At 42.4% G+C, this 16,559-nt stretch overlaps 1 protein-coding gene across 2 annotated transcripts in view; it reads left to right on the top strand.

The window, feature by feature from the left end:
* rexo4 (REX4 homolog, 3'-5' exonuclease) overlaps positions 1-16,559 on the top strand; it is a 35,852-nt gene that overhangs the window by 4,429 nt on the left and 14,864 nt on the right. For both annotated transcript variants that reach the window (XM_059994222.1, XM_059994221.1), the window contains exons 2-7: positions 1,280-1,509; positions 8,577-8,905; positions 10,159-10,323; positions 10,573-10,766; positions 13,634-13,722; positions 15,708-15,782. In XM_059994222.1, coding sequence (XP_059850205.1) covers positions 1,324-1,509; positions 8,577-8,905; positions 10,159-10,323; positions 10,573-10,766; positions 13,634-13,722; positions 15,708-15,782 — 1,038 coding nt within the window. In that variant the 5' untranslated portion in view covers positions 1,280-1,323. The remainder of the gene's footprint in view (positions 1-1,279; positions 1,510-8,576; positions 8,906-10,158; positions 10,324-10,572; positions 10,767-13,633; positions 13,723-15,707; positions 15,783-16,559) is intronic.

Below are 16,559 nucleotides of genomic sequence, written 5' to 3'. Positions count from 1 at the left end.
GTCATTATTCCCTAAACAATACAGTGTAACAACTATTTACATTGTATTGGTTATTATAAGTAATCTAGAGATGATTTTAAAGTACAAGCAGTCCCCAGGTTATGAACAAGTACCGTTCCCGAGTTCATCTTTAAGTCGGATTTGAAGTCGGAACAGGTACATCCGGTATTATGTAGCCTCAGTTAGTCAAATGTTTGTCTTAGTATATATTTTACCTTTCTATGCATATAAAACACTTAAGAAACATAAGTATTTCAATAATTAAACCACTGCGTTGCTTAGTACTAATTGTAGCTTTCATTGGGGCAGTGCCTTTCAAATACTCCATTAAAATTGTTTCAATTGTTGACTGACTGTAGCCTGACGCTTTTCCAATGACCAATGGCATGTCACCTCTTTCCGATCGCTTTATTACTTCATCTTTATTTTCATTCGTGATCGTCATTATTTTCATGAACATAAACACTGCAGATTCAGAGCTGCACTGAGACAGGTTAAATAAGATCCGGGGTTCTGCTGGGTCCTAAAGACCACTGTTCTGAGACAGGTTAAATAAGGGACTTGAGCATCCATGTTTTTTGGTGTCCGCGGGGGGTCCCGGAACCAATCCCCTGCAGATAAGGAGGGCCGGCTGTAAATGCATTTTCCATTTTTTGCGCTGGATTCCCAGCATCTGCATTTTTATTTTCCTCCAGCTGTATGATTGTGTTCGTATGCCTGTTGGAACACTTGAAATTCTTTGTTTCTTTTCAAGTTGATCTTTCTTGGAAAGTTTATTTCAGAAATGAATAACTGAAGTCAGAAATTATTGTAGAATTAGTGATGAAGTTATAAAGCAAACATGTTAAATATGAATGTGGTTCACTAGTTCAAGCTGGAGTGTTGTACAGTTTGGACCATGATTCTTGAGAAAGCACGTGAAAGCCTTGGAGTTGAGAGGAGATTTAATTGGTGAGAGACTAGGGGTGGGTGGAGGAGGTGCTTCCATAAGGTAAATGCAAGAAAGCAAAAAGATTGGTAATCTGAAGGCATGAATGATTAACATCAGTGATGGAGAGACGATGAGAATTGTTTTGCTTTTTTTCTGATCTGAAATGCAGGAGAAATATTCAGTAATAGTTTTTATAAAGGGAAAGGCTTAGAAAAATACTTAAAACAATGTGAAGGTGCAAGAGGGAGGAGCATGAGAATTTGGCATTAGTTGGACTGCTCTTTCAAAGGGCTAATGTGGGGAACTGCGGTTTCGTAAAATGAATATTGTGCATTGTGCTTTTTCCAGGGACAACAGTTTGGCTTTCTGGATGAGTAACTGGCCAGGACACAATGGCAAAACCTGATCAGCAGGCAGGCAGTGTCGTCCCAGTTGGATTTAACCAGGGACACCCAAAAAAGAAAAAGAGGAAGAAATTCTGGGCCAAGGAGAAAACTGTCACCAAACAGAAGACTGAACCAATATTGCCTCCGAAGGATGTTGCAGAGTACTCGTCCAACTGGAAGGCTCTACGGCAGGTAAAAAATACAATGACGTTTCCAAATGCTGCCAGAAACTGAAATAAGGAACATTATGCCAAGCATTAACACATCGAAACAAAATCTGCCTTGGGAGATTACCACTGAATAGTTTGAGGAAGTAGTAGCATCTCACACAAGATTTATTAACAGAATAATGGACTAATTTAAGTCGAGTTTAGACTGTAAAACATAGGAGCAGAATTAGGCCATTCAGCCCATCAAGTCTGCTCTGCCATTTCATCATGGCTGATCCATATTCCCTCTCAAACCCATTCTCCTGGCTTCTCATAACCTTTCACTTCCTGACTAATTAAGAACCTATCAACCTCTGCCTTAAATACACCCAATCACCTGGCCACCACCTGTGGCAACAAATTCCACAGATTCACCACCTTCCAGCTAAGGAAATTCCTCCTCTCTATTCTGAGGCAGTGCCATCTGATCCTAGACTCTCCACACCATAGGAAACATCCTCTGCACATCCACTCTATCTAGGCCTTTCAATTTTCAATAGGCTTCAATGAGATCCCCCCCCCCACCCCAGCTAAATTCCAGTGAGTCCAGGCCCAGAGCCATTAAACGCTCCTCAAACACTAACTGTTTCATTCCCAAAATCATTCTCCTCTGAACCCTCTCCAATGTCAGCACATCCTTTCTTAGAAAGGGGGCCCAAAACTGCTCAAAGTACTCCAACTGAGGCCTCCGTGCCATATAAAGCCTCAGCGTTACATCCTTGCTTTTATATTCTAGTCCTCTCAAAATGAATGCTAACATTGTATTTGCCTTCCTCACCACAGACTCAACCTGCAAATTAACCTCCAAGGAATCCTGCATGAGAATTCCCAAGTCCCTTTGCACCTCAGAGTTTTGAATTTTCTCAGCTTTTATTCCTTCTACCAAAGTGCATGACCTTACTCTTCCCGACACTGTGTTCCATCTGCCAATTCTTTGACCATTCTCCAAATCAAAGTCCTAATGCAGCCTCATTGCTTCTTCAGTACTACCTGCTCCTCTACCTATCTTTGTATTGTCTGCAGACTTGTCCATTTTCTGTCATCATTGACATACAGCATGAAAAGGAAGTGGTCCCAACACAGACCCCTGTGGAACATCACTAGTCACTGGCAGCCAGCCAGTAAAAGCACCCTTTATTCACACTCTTTGCCTCCTGCCAATCTGCCAATGCTCTATCCATTCTAGTACGAGTCCTGTAATACCATGGGCTTTTGTTTTGTTAAGCACCCTCTTCTGTGGCACCTTGTCAAAGGCCTTCTGAAAATCCAAAGTACGCAACATCCACTGATTCTTCTTTGTCTATCTTGCTTGTTATTTCTTTAAAGAATTCCAACAGATTTATCAGACAAACATTTCCTTTAAGGTCTTTGGCCTATGTTATCATGTCTCTAGGTACCTGAAACCACATCACTCCAACATCTTCCCAACTACTGAGGTCAGGTTAACTAGCCTATAATTTCCTTTCTTCTGCCTCCTTCCCTTGGAGTACAGTGACATTTGCAATTTTCCAGTCCTCTGGAGCCATGCTAGAACCTAGTGATTGTTGTAAGATCATTACTAATGCCTCCACAATCTCTTCAGCCACCTCTTTCAGAACCCTGGGATGTAGTTTATCTCCACCAGGTGACTTTATCTACCTTCAGACCTTTCATTTTTCCAAGCATCTCCTCCTGAGTAATAGCAACTGCACTCACTTTTCCCCCCGATACTCTCGAATTTCAGGCATTCTGCTGGTGTCTTCCACAGTGAAGACTGATACAAAATACTTATTCAGATCTTCTGCCATTTTCTTGTCCCCCATTACCACCTCTCCAGTGGTCCAATATCTACTCTCGCCTCTTTTACTCTTTATATATTGAGAAAACTTTATTATCAAAGATACCAATTGGCTAGCTTACCTTCATATTTTATCTTCTCTCTCCTTGTGGCTTTTTTAGTTGCTTTCTGTTGATTTTTAAACTTTCTCATTCCTCAAACTTCCCACTGATTCAGAGAGGGCATATAATAGAGCAATTTTTCCTTCGGCTCCTCCCACTTGCTCCAAACTCAAGGGGCACGCCAATTATACCTGCCCCTTCATCGGTTACATAGAACAATCCATGTTCCAAGCCTTCTGTGGTAATACTCCCTAACTCTTCCTTTGCTGCATTGGCACTGCTTCAGGCACCCATGCTGAGCTTGTCAATTTTATCAACTTTGTCTCTAACTTCAACTCTGCCCTTAAATTCACTTGGTCTCTGACACCTCCCTCCCCTTTCTCAGTTTCTCTTGTCTACATCACTGGAGGCAAACTGTCAATCGACATCTTTTATAAACCTACTGATTCCCACAGTTATCTATGCCTGTTCTCACCCTAAATCCTGTTTCTAAATGCTATTTCCTTTTCTCAATTTCTTTGCCTCCACCTGTTTCCAGCACACAGCTTTCCATTCCAGGACATTGGAGATGTCTTCCTCCTTCAAAGAACAGGGTTTCCCTCCCTCTACTAATAATGCTGCCTTTACCCGAATCTCCTCCCATTTCCTGATCCATTCCTCATCTTCCTGCCACCACTACAGAGTTCCTCTTGTCCTTGGCTACCACCCCATCATCCTCCACAACTTTTGCCATCTCCAAAGGGATCCTACAACTAATTGTGTATTTACCTCCCTCACCCTCTGCTTTCCTGAGGGATTGCACCCTCCAAGATTCCGTTGTCTGTTTGTGCCTCCCTGGTAATCTCACTCCCAGCACTTATTGCTGCAAGTGGCCAAAGTGCTGCATCTGCACATTCACCTCTGCCCTCACCTGCATAGGCAGTCCTTCCAGGTAAGGCAACACTTCACCTGCCAATCTGCTGGGGTCGCCTACTGTGTCGCCTACTCCCAACACGACCTCCTCTACATTGGTAAGACCCGTCGTAAATTGGGGAGCTGCCTTGACGAGCTCCTCCGCTCTATCCACCACAAGTGGGACTTCCCAGTGGCCAAGCTTTTTAATCCCGATTCATACTCCTATTCTGATGCATCAGTCCTTGACCTCCTCTTGTGCCAAGATGAGGCCACTCTCAGGGTGGAGGAGCAACACTTGTGTTCCTTTTGAGCAGCCTCCAACCTGATGGCACGAGTATGGATTTCTCCTTGCGGTAAACAGATCCACCCCACCCCCTCTCTTTACTCTATTTCCTACTCTTACCTTTTACCTCTTCTCACCTGCTTGTCACTTCCCCCTAGTGCCCTCCTCCTTCCCTTTTCCTATGGTCCACCCTCCTTCTCCAACCCTTGACCTGTTCCACCCGCCTGGCTTCACCTATCACCTTCCAGCTAGCCTCCTTCCCCTCCACCCACCTTTTTATCCTGGCATCTTCCCCCTTCCTTCTCAGTTCTGAAGAAGGGTCTCAGCCCGAAACGTCAAATATCTCTTCACTTCCATAGATGCTGCCTGACCTCCTGAGTTCATTCTGCATTCTGTGTGATATACATTCTTTTATTTTTAGGTTAGCTTTGACTTCCCTTGTCAGCCATCCTGCTTCATCCTCTTTAGGATGCTGCTTCTTTGGGATGTAGCTAGCCTGTGCCTTTTGAATTGCTCCCAGAAACTCCAGCCATTGCTGCTGTGCTGTCATCCCTGCTAGGGACCCCTTCCAATCAACTTTGGCCAGCTCCTCTCTCATGCTTCTGTAATTCCCTTTACTCCACTGTAATACTGACACATCTGATTTTATCTTCTACCTCTCAAATTGCAGGGTGAACTTGTTCCTTTACCTTCAGCTCCCTAAACAGATCCAGTTCATTACACAGCACCCAGTCCAGAATAGCTGATCCCCAAGCAGGCTCAACCACAAGCTGCTCTAAAAAGCCATCTCACGGGTATTTTACAAACTCTCTCTTGGGATTGTCAACTAGGTCTTCCGAATAGACAGTAACAACAACAAACTCAGTGGATCAGTGTGTGGGCATATTTGTTATTTGCAGGAGAAAACTACTTCTACATTAAGTCATTGGTAGGTAGCTTCAATCTTGCAAATAGCTTTATGCATTTACAGAGTCCAGTAATTCATCATCTTTGTCTTTGAGGTCATTCCATCCCTTAATTGCATTCCTGTCTTATCTCACATCTGTCTTGAATGACCCGCATTCATCGTTAATGAGCCGATTTGTCTTTGAGGCTTTTCCTCCCAAAGCTGTGTCCTGTTTTTCTCTGCTTTTAATCATGCAATACCTAAACAGTTACTGCTATAAATAACATACCACACCAGCTTCCCATCCAACCACGGCAGCAAAGCACTCTGGGGTCACACAGGTTCCATGTTGTCACATTACATTTTACAAAAGTTATAAATCCATAAGGTCATCAGGGTCATATATTTCCACAGGATCCAGCACCAACCTGATTTTCCCAGTCGATCTGCATATTGAAATCTCCTATCACTTTCGTAACATTGCCCTTTCGACTTGCCTTTTCTATCTCCCATTGTGATTTGGAGCCCACATCCAGGCTGCCATTCAGAGGCTTGTATACAACTCCCGTCAGGGTCTTCTTACCCTTGCAGTCTCTTAACTCTACCCACAAGGAGTCTAGTCCTATGTCACCTCCTTCCAAGGATTTGATTTCATTTTTACCAGTAGAGCACCCCACCTCCTCTACCTTCCTGTCTGTTCTTTCAATACAATGTGTACCCTTGGATGTTACGCTCCCAACTATGATCATCTTTCAGGGCCGATTCAGTGAATCCCTCAACATCATACCTGCCAATCTCTTAACTATGCTACAAGATCATGCACCTTATTCCATATACCACGTACATTCAAATATAACACCTTTAGTCCTGTATCCATCACCCTTGCTGATTATATTGTCATATACACACATACATACAGTGAGGTACAAGTACAATGAAAGTGTCACAGGCATGTGGGTTTGGATGTGACTTTCCTTATCAAGTGAAGTCCCATCTTGCTCAGATGCTGGAAATCTAAAATAAAGTAGAAAATACTGGGTGGTGAGGGGGGAGCTCAGATCAGGCAGTGTTTGTGGAAATTGAACCACTTAACAGTTCAGGTTTTAACTGTGATCGAAGAAAACAAGATGGTTTTCAGTTTTAGAGAAGGTGGGGGAGGGGTGGGCAATACAAAATGAATATATCTGATAGGGTGAGACCAAATGGGTTAACTTGGCCAATAGAATCAGATAGTTCTACTTTTGTCTGTGCAGTGTGTTGCTGCTGACACAGTTCTGGGACGTGTCCATCAGGCCAGACGTTACCAACAGAAGGAGTGAAAATTGAATCAAGGTATTGACAGGCAGAAACAGCCAGTTCTACTGCAGGCAGAAAGTGAGTGAGTTGCCTCACATCAGACTGGATGGCTGCAGTGTGCCCAAATGGAAAGTGAAGTGGTGCTCTTCGGAGTTGTGTCAAGCCTCGTATTAATGCAGGAAGCAGCAACAGAAGTCACCGTGGGAATGAGGTGTTCCCCTTCGTTCTACCCATCCCTTCCTCACCGTACGGGGCATTGTCGTAGTATAGGAAGGATGCAGAAAAGATTCAGAAGGATGTTGCCAACACTGTGGGGGGGGGGGGGGAATTAAAAGGAGACAGTGGGACTTACTCCCCCAGAAGGCTGAAGATGAGCTTATGGAAGTTAATAAAATCATGAGGGCCATCAATACAGTGGATGGTCAGTCCTGTTTCTTTTCTTGATGTGGAGTCCAAAACTAGAAAGCAAAGTTCAAAGTAAGTTTATTATCATAGAACACGCACATCACCATATACAGCCCTGAGATTCAGTTTCTTCTGGATATACTCAATAAATCCATAATAGAGTCAATGAAAGACCTCACCAACCTGGGCATCAAACCAGTGTGCAAATACAAAAAGAAAAAAATAATAATAAATAAGCAATAAATATCGAAAACATGCGATGAAGAGTCCTTGAAGGTGAGTCCATGGGTTGTGGGAACATTTCAGTGTTGGGGCAAGTGAAGTTGAATGAAATTATCCCTTGTGGTTCAAGAGCCTGATGGTTGAGGGGTAATAACTGTTCCATGGGCTTAAGTTGAGAGAAGACAGATTTAGTGGGGTACTGACGAGCTTAGTTTTCGCAGAGAGTGCTGGGTATTGTGTAGTGAGCTGCCTGAGGAAGCTGGAGAGGCCGGTACAGTTACAGTGTCTAAAAGCCACTTAAGCAGGTACATGGATAGGAAATATTTTCATGGGATCTCTCTCCCCCTCTCCCTCCCCTGATCAAGGGTTTCAGATCTAAAACATTAACTGTTTCCACATATACTCCCTGATCTTTTAAGGGATACCATCAGTTTCTGTTCTTATTATGACTACATTGTACAATGCGTGTAGATTGTACCATAAGACCTGGGAATAGAATTAGGCCATTTGGCCCATTGAGTCTGCTCTGCTATTCCACCATGGCTGATTTGTGCAAATGCCACAAGGAAGCAAGAAAAATAAATGCAGCAAGCTCTTTAGACTTCATATGTTGTTAGTGAATCCCGGGTTGAACACACCTTCACTGTGCTGCAGGGGAATTGTTAGATGAGGAAAAAATTAAGAATCATCCAGTTTGCCCTCCATATTCCTGGTGGTTGAACAATCTAACACTATCATTAAAGCAATCAATTTTTTCTCTTTACTTTTTACACCCAAGTATTCTGCTTCCTACATCAAGTCCCAGACTTCTAATGTTGTTCTCCATGCCATTTCTTTAGCATTTTTCATCTGTTTTTCACAAGGCTGAGTTGCTAGCTTAACGCTCTACCCAGCACAGATGGAAATTGTGCAAGGAGCCGGCTGGATTCGAACCCTGGACCACTCGCATCAAAGTCCAGTGCAGATGCCGCTACACAACCTTTTAGCTTAGGCTTAGACTTTACTGTATCATAAACTAATTGCGGGTTAACCTTCCTCTGGAGAGGACATACCAGTGAGAGAGAGAGAGAGAGAGAGGGAAGCAAGAAATTTTGCAACCACATGGGTATTTGTGCGCGTGGAATGTCTCTATTGATGGTCTGAACCTTGGCATCTTATTCATGCAACTGCTCGTAATTTAATCTAGTTACTGAATCAGAAGTCTGAAGAGGAGAACAAAGTTCCAGTCAGCAAATTCAAAAAGAAGAGAAAGGAGAAAAAGGAACATCGCCAAGGAACACAAGGAGTTAAACCTGAAAAGGGAGTGGAAAGGAAGACCCAGTCACTCTCTCTGGCTACAAGTGCACCTGTGAAAGAAAATGGAATGAAACTGGATAAGAAATCACACCAGGGGACTAAACACAGGGAAACTGAGCCGGGTAGGAATAGCCAAGTGCCTCCAGATAAAGATTATTCCCCTCATAGGAAAAAGAGACGGAAGACTCAACCAGAACCAGAACCTGAGAAACCGACTGAGTGAGTGTTTGTGAAATTATTCACCTCTCCTGCTAATTCACTGCACCACTTTCCTGTAAATAGAACAGATTAAGGAGTGATTATACAGTGATTTAAAGCTCTTAAAACAAGGGGTGACAAAGAGCAGTTATGTGCAAGTAATTTAGAACAGGATGCTGGACATTACATGGTCAGTGTTCACACTCAAACAACAAAGACAAGATTTTCTTTTGTTTAAACAACTTTGCTTTTTCCGTTCAAGTTCAATGCAAGAGGGCCACCATTTTCTTACCCACAATACCCCCACTTCCCCCTCGAGCGCATGCCCATAACAGGGAAAAAGTGCGTGCCAACTAAATGAACGCGTAGCCCAGATGAACAGAACTCATCACAGAGTTAGTGATTAATAAGAACTAATAAGGCAGATGGTTAGGGTAAAGGAGGTGTTGAATAGAATGATAGCTTGTGTGGAGGATAAACATCAACGTTGATAGGTTGAGACTAACCTGCTGCCCTGCTTTACTAACAATTGCACAGAAGTACCACGCTTGACCTTTGATAGAGGAAGAACAACCAAAGACTTTTTGTTGCTCCCAGTGTATAACAGAGAGGAAGGCATCAGCTGTTTCCATTAAGCCTGTTCCACACTCTGATGAATATAATCATTGTAATTTGACCCTTCCTTCCACGCCCCTCAGCAGCTGTCTAATCTCCTGAGCAGTTAACCAGTATAAATGCCCTTGGCTCATGGAATCCAATCCTGCAGATCATACAGACCAAGTGTTGCCCATAAACAGGCTTGCCTCCTCAATAATGTGACCTTTGCCCAGGTGAGTTTCCTCTTAAAGGCAGAGTCAGTGTGTACTGCACCAAAATCAGGACATTCCAGAATTTGGGTTCTGTTCCTATTCCGTGTGAAGTTACCTGCTGTCCACTAGAGGGTTCTGCTGTAATAGTGATGGTGACGGTGTTTTTTGTTTTGTTGATTGAGAACTATCTGCAATAGTATGCAAGACACTTTGGGAAGAGAAAAAGAAACTTCTTTCTACTCCTCAGGTTGTGTAATGCATGGCCAAAATTGGATATTAAATTGCCCCTTTGGCAGTGTTGCCAATAAGAAGCGTCCAGTGATCCGTGTTGGAAAATACTTATAGTGTTGTATGAGGGCAGGGTTGTAATCATGGGGCTAAAAGTACAATAGTTGCAAGATGGGGCAGGACCTATTCATGGTTTCACTGATCGTATTTCCGTGCCTCGTGACTCTTGCCCAACAGGCCGGACATTTGGTTTGATGACGTGAATCCCGATGACATCGAGGCAGCGATAGGACTGGAAGCTGCAAATGTTGCTCGACAGCGGGAACGTGCACCACAGGGAAATCCAGACCCTACACAACAAAGCCCGGAAAAGTTGCTGGTTAAAGATGGAGCGTTTGAAGGGTAGGTACTGAGCAATTAGTTAAACTTGCATCTTAATGGGACAGCATACAGAGTGCTCCACCAGATACCTACTTTGTGCCAGATTCCCTAGGAGTACTTAAAAACCTGTGCTAGTCATTTGCTGCTGATAGAACATAGTGTTTAGTTTTCAATGAAGTATCTTCTATGCTTTGCAAGATTTTCAAAGATATAGATGTCTATATGAAGTCTCTTTGATGGTGTGCAATGACCTTGCTGTTATACTCTCAGACTGACGAAAGCTATAGCAATGGACTGTGAGATGGTCGGTGTGGGGCCGGACAAAGTGGAAAGCATCCTCGCACGGGTTTCCATCGTAAATAAGTTTGGCAAGTGCATTTATGACAAGTATGTGAAACCAACAGAAAAGGTGACGGATTACAGGACCTGGGTGAGTGGAATACGACCGGAGGACGTTAAGAACGGTAAGAGGCTTTCTGACCTTCTGATTTTAAAAATATTTTTGTAGGATTTCCACATTAAGTTTTTGTTATGACATTAGAATTGAGGTAGAGGTATCAGTAAATGGGAGAAAACAGTAGGGTATAGAATTTCAGTGGAATTGCTATAGGAGACGGACAGTTAGCCATACAGACCATTTATATTTATCCTGAACTAATTCTATCCTAATCCCGCAAGTCCTCTGTGTTCTCGAATCTCTATATTCCACAATTCCTTCACCTCCCAGTCTAAAGTGTTCTTAAACGTTTTTCATTCTCTGCCTCGTTCACCAGCTTTTGCATTCCACAGTTTTTAAAGCTTCTACTGTGAAAATGCATTTCCACTTCCCTGACCCAAATCTCTTGCATTTAATTTTGTATGCTCAGACATGGATCTGAAGGATGATTTTGTCTGACCCCTTTCCCAAATTATAACAGAGAGGTCATGAAATATTGCTGGCGACAAGATTTAAGGACAACCCCAATGCACTTTACATCAAGGGTAACCGAGGAAGTTAAAGATAACTCAGAACTAAGTTATGTTTATAGAGCCAGTGGACAATGATGGGGTCTTAAATTAATACATCTTGTCTGTACTTATTAAGGACAAGGCCATTGTAGTTGGAAAATTCAGGGAGAAAGTAGCTGAAACTCTAGAATGTGTTATCACAAAAAGGGAAGAGGTGCGTCTCAGTGAGCTGAAAATGGAAAAAATCCCTGAGACCTCATGAGGGGTATCTTAGACTTGTATGGAATGCAAGGGAGGAGATCCCGCAGAGTGGACTACTCCGAAAAGATGGAGCACATGGGATCTAATGCAAGATAGCAAATTGGATTCAAAATTGACTTGTTTATTGGAGGCTGAGTACAACGGAGGTTTGTTTTTGTGATTAGAAGCCTGAGACAGGTGGTATGCCAGAGGGACCCTTATTGTTTTGTTATATATGTAAGTCATTTCAGTAAGTTTACAGATGATAGGAAAATCAGTGATGCTGTTGATATTGAGAAGGATAGTCTTTCACCTGCAGGATGAGATTGATCAGTTGGTTTGATAGGCAGAGTTATGGCATGTGAAATCTAATCCAGGTAAGAATGAGGTGATGACATGAGGAGGACTACACAATGAATAGTCCAATCACAAACAAGAATAGTAGGATCACAAATCACAAACATAATGAATAGTAGGGACTTTAAACTCAGTAAGGAGTATTGAATGACAATGGTTCCAAGTTCAAGGATACCTAAAGGTGGGAGCTCAGGTAGATAAGCTAGTGATGAAGGCCAATGGGATCCTTGCTTTCATTAGCTGGGACATAGAATACAAGCAGCCAGAGGTTATGGTACAACTTATTACACACTGCTTAGGTCTCAGCTAGAGTCTGCATATATTCCTGGTAACTGTACAATAGGAATAGGTGGTTGACATTTGGTGTAGAATTGAGGGTTTGTTTCTATGTTGTATGTCTATTTGACTCTAAGAAGGATGTGATTGCACTGATCTAGAGATTAAAGGTTGTCTTTATTTGTCAAATATACATCGAAATGTACAGTAAAATGCTTAATTAGTGTCAACGACAAACTCAGCCTGAGGATTCTGCTGGGAAGCATAGCAAGAGTCACTATACTTCAGTGCCAACTAGCATGCTCTCAACTTATGAAACCTATCTCTGAACTGTGGGAGGAAACCAGAGCATCTGGGGAAACCCACAGGGTTATGGGGAAAAATACAAACTCCTGTCAGAATCAAACCCAATCGTCACAGGGTCATGGGGAAAACATACAAACTCCTGTCAAAATCAAACCCCAATCATCACAGGGTCATGGGGAAAACATACAAACTCCTGTCAGAATTAAACCCCAATCGTCACAGGGTCATGGGGAAAACATACAAACTCCTATCAGAATCAAACCCCAGTCTTCACAGGGTCATGGGGAAAACTCCTGTCAGAATCAAACCCCAGTCTTCACAGCTGCTGCTGTAGAACATTGCACTCGCTGCTGTGCTGCCTAATTCTTGGCTGAATTTTTAAAATAAATGTATGGAAAAATAGTCAATGAACCAGCCATCGCAGAGTTGGTGTTATATGAACAAGTAATAGGAGTTCATTGACAAAGAAAGTGTACTGTGCATTGCCTAAGGCTACATCTACACTAGACCAGATAATTTTGAAAACGCCGGTTTCGCGTAAAAATGATAGGCATCTACATTATGCGTTTTAAAAAATATCTCTGTCCACATTGAAAAGGATATTTCAGCAAATCTCCTCCTCCTGCATATGCGCAGGACACACCTACTGAAAACAAGCGACGTGTTTGGTGTTGAATCTCGCTGTGAAAGACAGTGCGTATTTGTTCAGTTACAGACATTGCCGTCTGTTTTGAAATTGTTAGGTTGCATTCAAGAAAAGAATGAAATAGCGCACTGCCGTCTGATAGCGTTTTCAGATTTCTCTGGTTACCCCATCCACACTGATCTGCCCAAGCGGCATTTTCAAAATTACTCACCCTGGAAAGCATTTCTGAAAAGCTCTCGTTTTGGGGAACGAAAACGCTGTTTTAGTGTGGACGGAGGGTAAAAACAAAGAGAAAAAGCTTCGGTTACGGATTTATCCGGTGTAGTGTGGACGTAGCCTTAATGTATATATTCAGAAAGCTTCGGAGTGAATAGGAAATTGGGTAAAGAACAAAAAATGCCAGCTAATGATTTCTCATAGGAATGCAAACAAGTTGTTTGTGTGCTTCATTGAGGCAGTGTATGGATTATTGCTGTTAAGTAAAGAATGTTTGAAATGCTGTGTTTATTTTTGTACAAGAAACTAACTTTGTTTTCTGTCTGGCTTGGCTAAGTTTAGGTGAAGATTTTAAAGTCGTGCAGAAGGAGGTGGCAGACATCTTGAAAGGAAGGATCTTAGTAGGTCACGCTGTTCACAATGATCTTAAGGTCAGTTCTTTGGAGTCACCCAGTCTGACCCTTTCCCCAAACGCCAGACTGTTTGGGGAGTGGGTTGGGGTTCGGTTTGAACTTAGTAGAAGAGAAGCCCAAACAATCTTTTCTTTTGAAGAGTAAAATATGAGACATGGTTAATATCGTCACACTTTCCTCCAACCAACTCAGTTGGTTCTCCTCACCTTTCGGTGCTGGACGAGATCTGAGCTAGGTGGCCATTCTCCAGCAGTCTCATTGGAGTTGAGAGACTGTGTTGCTACAGCTCTGTCACTGGCATGATTAACTCAGAAAGCGTTCATTAATTTGTGTTGTTTTAGAATTTGAATTAAGTTTAAGAATACATTGTAAGCAATAATAAACACTGATGCTGACAGATTGTTAAAAACTCAGCTGCACTACTAATGTCCTTTTGGTAAACTGTTTGCCAGTCTTAGTCAGTACGTGACCATGCTGGTAGGGAACTTGTTCCTTAAATTCTTAAAAAGGGATTCCCTCATCTTGTTTCTGGTTCTTAATTCTATACATTGGTTATCAGCTCTCAGGAAGCAGTCATTCTGTCAAAGACTCCTCATGAATTTTGAACAGGTCTTTTTAAAAAAAAAAGTGATGTGTGGGTGGATTCTAAATAAAGCTGGAAATTTCTGCTCTGACATCCATAAATAAAAGCAGAAAATGCTGGCAATAGTCAACAAGTCATGCAGCTTGGGTGCTGGTAAATATGGAGTGGTGCCTTCCAAATACAGGGAAGGGAGAAATGTCCACTGGTAGCCTTGTATTGAAGCTGGCAGAGGTTACGATTTATTATTTGGAGGCTGGCGGGTGGGAGGTGAGGGAAAGCGTTAGTTTGTCCCTGCACTGGATGAGGTGGGATATGGAACACATGCATCAGAATCAGGCTTATTATCACGGAATTATGTCATGAAATTTGTTATTGGAATACATAAATTACTGTGGGTTGCAATAGAAAATGTTAAATAAATAGTACAAAGAGAGAGCGAAATAGTGAGGTGGTATTTGTGGATCACCAGAAATCTGAGTTTGGAGGGGAAGAAGCTGTTCCTGAAATGTTGAGTGTGCGTCTTCAGGCTCCTGTACCTCCTCCAGGATGGAAGTAATGAGAAGAGGGTGTGTCCTGATTGGCGAGGGTCCTTAACGATGGCTTTCTTGAGGCACCACCTTTTGAAGATGTCCTTGATGGTGGGGAGGCTAATGATGGAGTTTACAACTCTGCAGCTTCTTTACCTCCTGTGTGCTGGAGGCTTCATACCAGGCGGTGATGCAATCAGTCAAACTGCTCTCAGTGGTACATCTGTAGAAATTTGTTGGAGTCTCTGGTGATGTACCAATTCTCCTCAAACTTCTAATGAAGTATAGAAGCTGGCATGCCTTCTTCGTGACTGTATCAATATGTTGGGGCCAGCTCAACATGTTAGAGTACTGTCAGTAATGGTGATGATGGGGAGGAGATGGTGGTAACCACAGTTAAACAAGGAAAGACATCTCAGAAATACCTTTATAGAAGGTGTTGTTTTTTGAGGTGATGAGTGTTAGGAAAAAAACGATTAGGGAATTTTAAACATCAGCGAATCCCACCTGGAACCACTTGCAGAGGCACAAGAAATCCTGCAGATGCTGCAAACCTTAAGCAGCACACACTGAATGCTGAAGGAATGCCAGCAGTATCTGTGAGGGGAAATGAACAGTTATTCCCCTCCTTCGGTGATGCTGACCTGCTGAGTTCCTCCTGCATTTTGTACTTGTAATTCTGACTTGAACTGGTTCAATATTCATTTCACTGAATCGGCACTCACCCCCAGAAGTGCCATGACCCCAGATCAAAATCGCAAGAGTCTATAATTGTACTAGTTAGCAAAGGAATTTTGAGGGTCTTTATTTTCCCAGTCACAGAGAGTACTTTTAAACATTCTTAAATCAGTTACCATTGAATTTACTGATAAACCCTGTATAATTTATGGCAGATCCTGTTTTTGAGTCATCCAAAGAAGAGAATTCGTGACACGCAGAAATATAAACCTTTCAAAGCACTTGTCAAAGTAAGTAAAGTTTAAGTCTATCATTCAAAAACAGTATCCTGTTGCACAGGCTGAGAATGTTAAATTTCAGCTAATGGATATTGGACACAAATTCAACATCCAAGTACTGACTGATTTCATCCAAGACCTTTATCCACTTAACCCAGCCACCAACTATTAAACCATAATACTTAGGAGCAGAATTAGACCATTCAGCCCATCAAATCTAATCCATCATGTCATATTTATTTTCTCTCTCAATCCCATTCTTCTGTCTTCTCTCCATAACTTTTGACATGCTTACTGATCATATCCCACCTCCACTGTCTAGGCCTTTCAATATTTGGTGGGTTTCAATGATATTTCCCCCTGCAAACCACCCCCCCCCCCCAAATTCTTCTAAACTCCTGTGAGGGCAGCCCCAAAGTGCTCAAACACTCGTGTGTTAACCCTCTCATTCCTGGAATCATTCTTGTAAACCACCTCTGGACCCCCTCCATCCTTCCTTAGTTATAGAGTCCAAAATTGCTCACAATTCTCCCAAGTGGCATCTAACCAATGCTTTATAAAGCCTCAGCATTACGTGCTTGTTTTTATACTCTAGTACTCTTAAAATGAATGTTAACATTGCATTTGCCTTCCTCACCACTGACTCAATCTTCAAGTTGGGTTAGGGAATCCTGCACTGGACCCTCTCCAATGCCAGCACATCGTTTCTTTGACATGTAATTCATATAAGATGTGATCCTGCTGTCTGAGAAACCTTTCTAACATGCAGAGTTTATCTGCTAGAATTTC

This window comes from Hypanus sabinus, chromosome 18 (genome assembly GCF_030144855.1).
Source record: "Hypanus sabinus isolate sHypSab1 chromosome 18, sHypSab1.hap1, whole genome shotgun sequence".
NCBI classification, from domain to species: Eukaryota; Metazoa; Chordata; class Chondrichthyes; order Myliobatiformes; family Dasyatidae; genus Hypanus; species Hypanus sabinus.
Note: the sequence above shows the minus strand (reverse complement) of the source record. Positions and strands in the feature narration are given on the sequence as shown.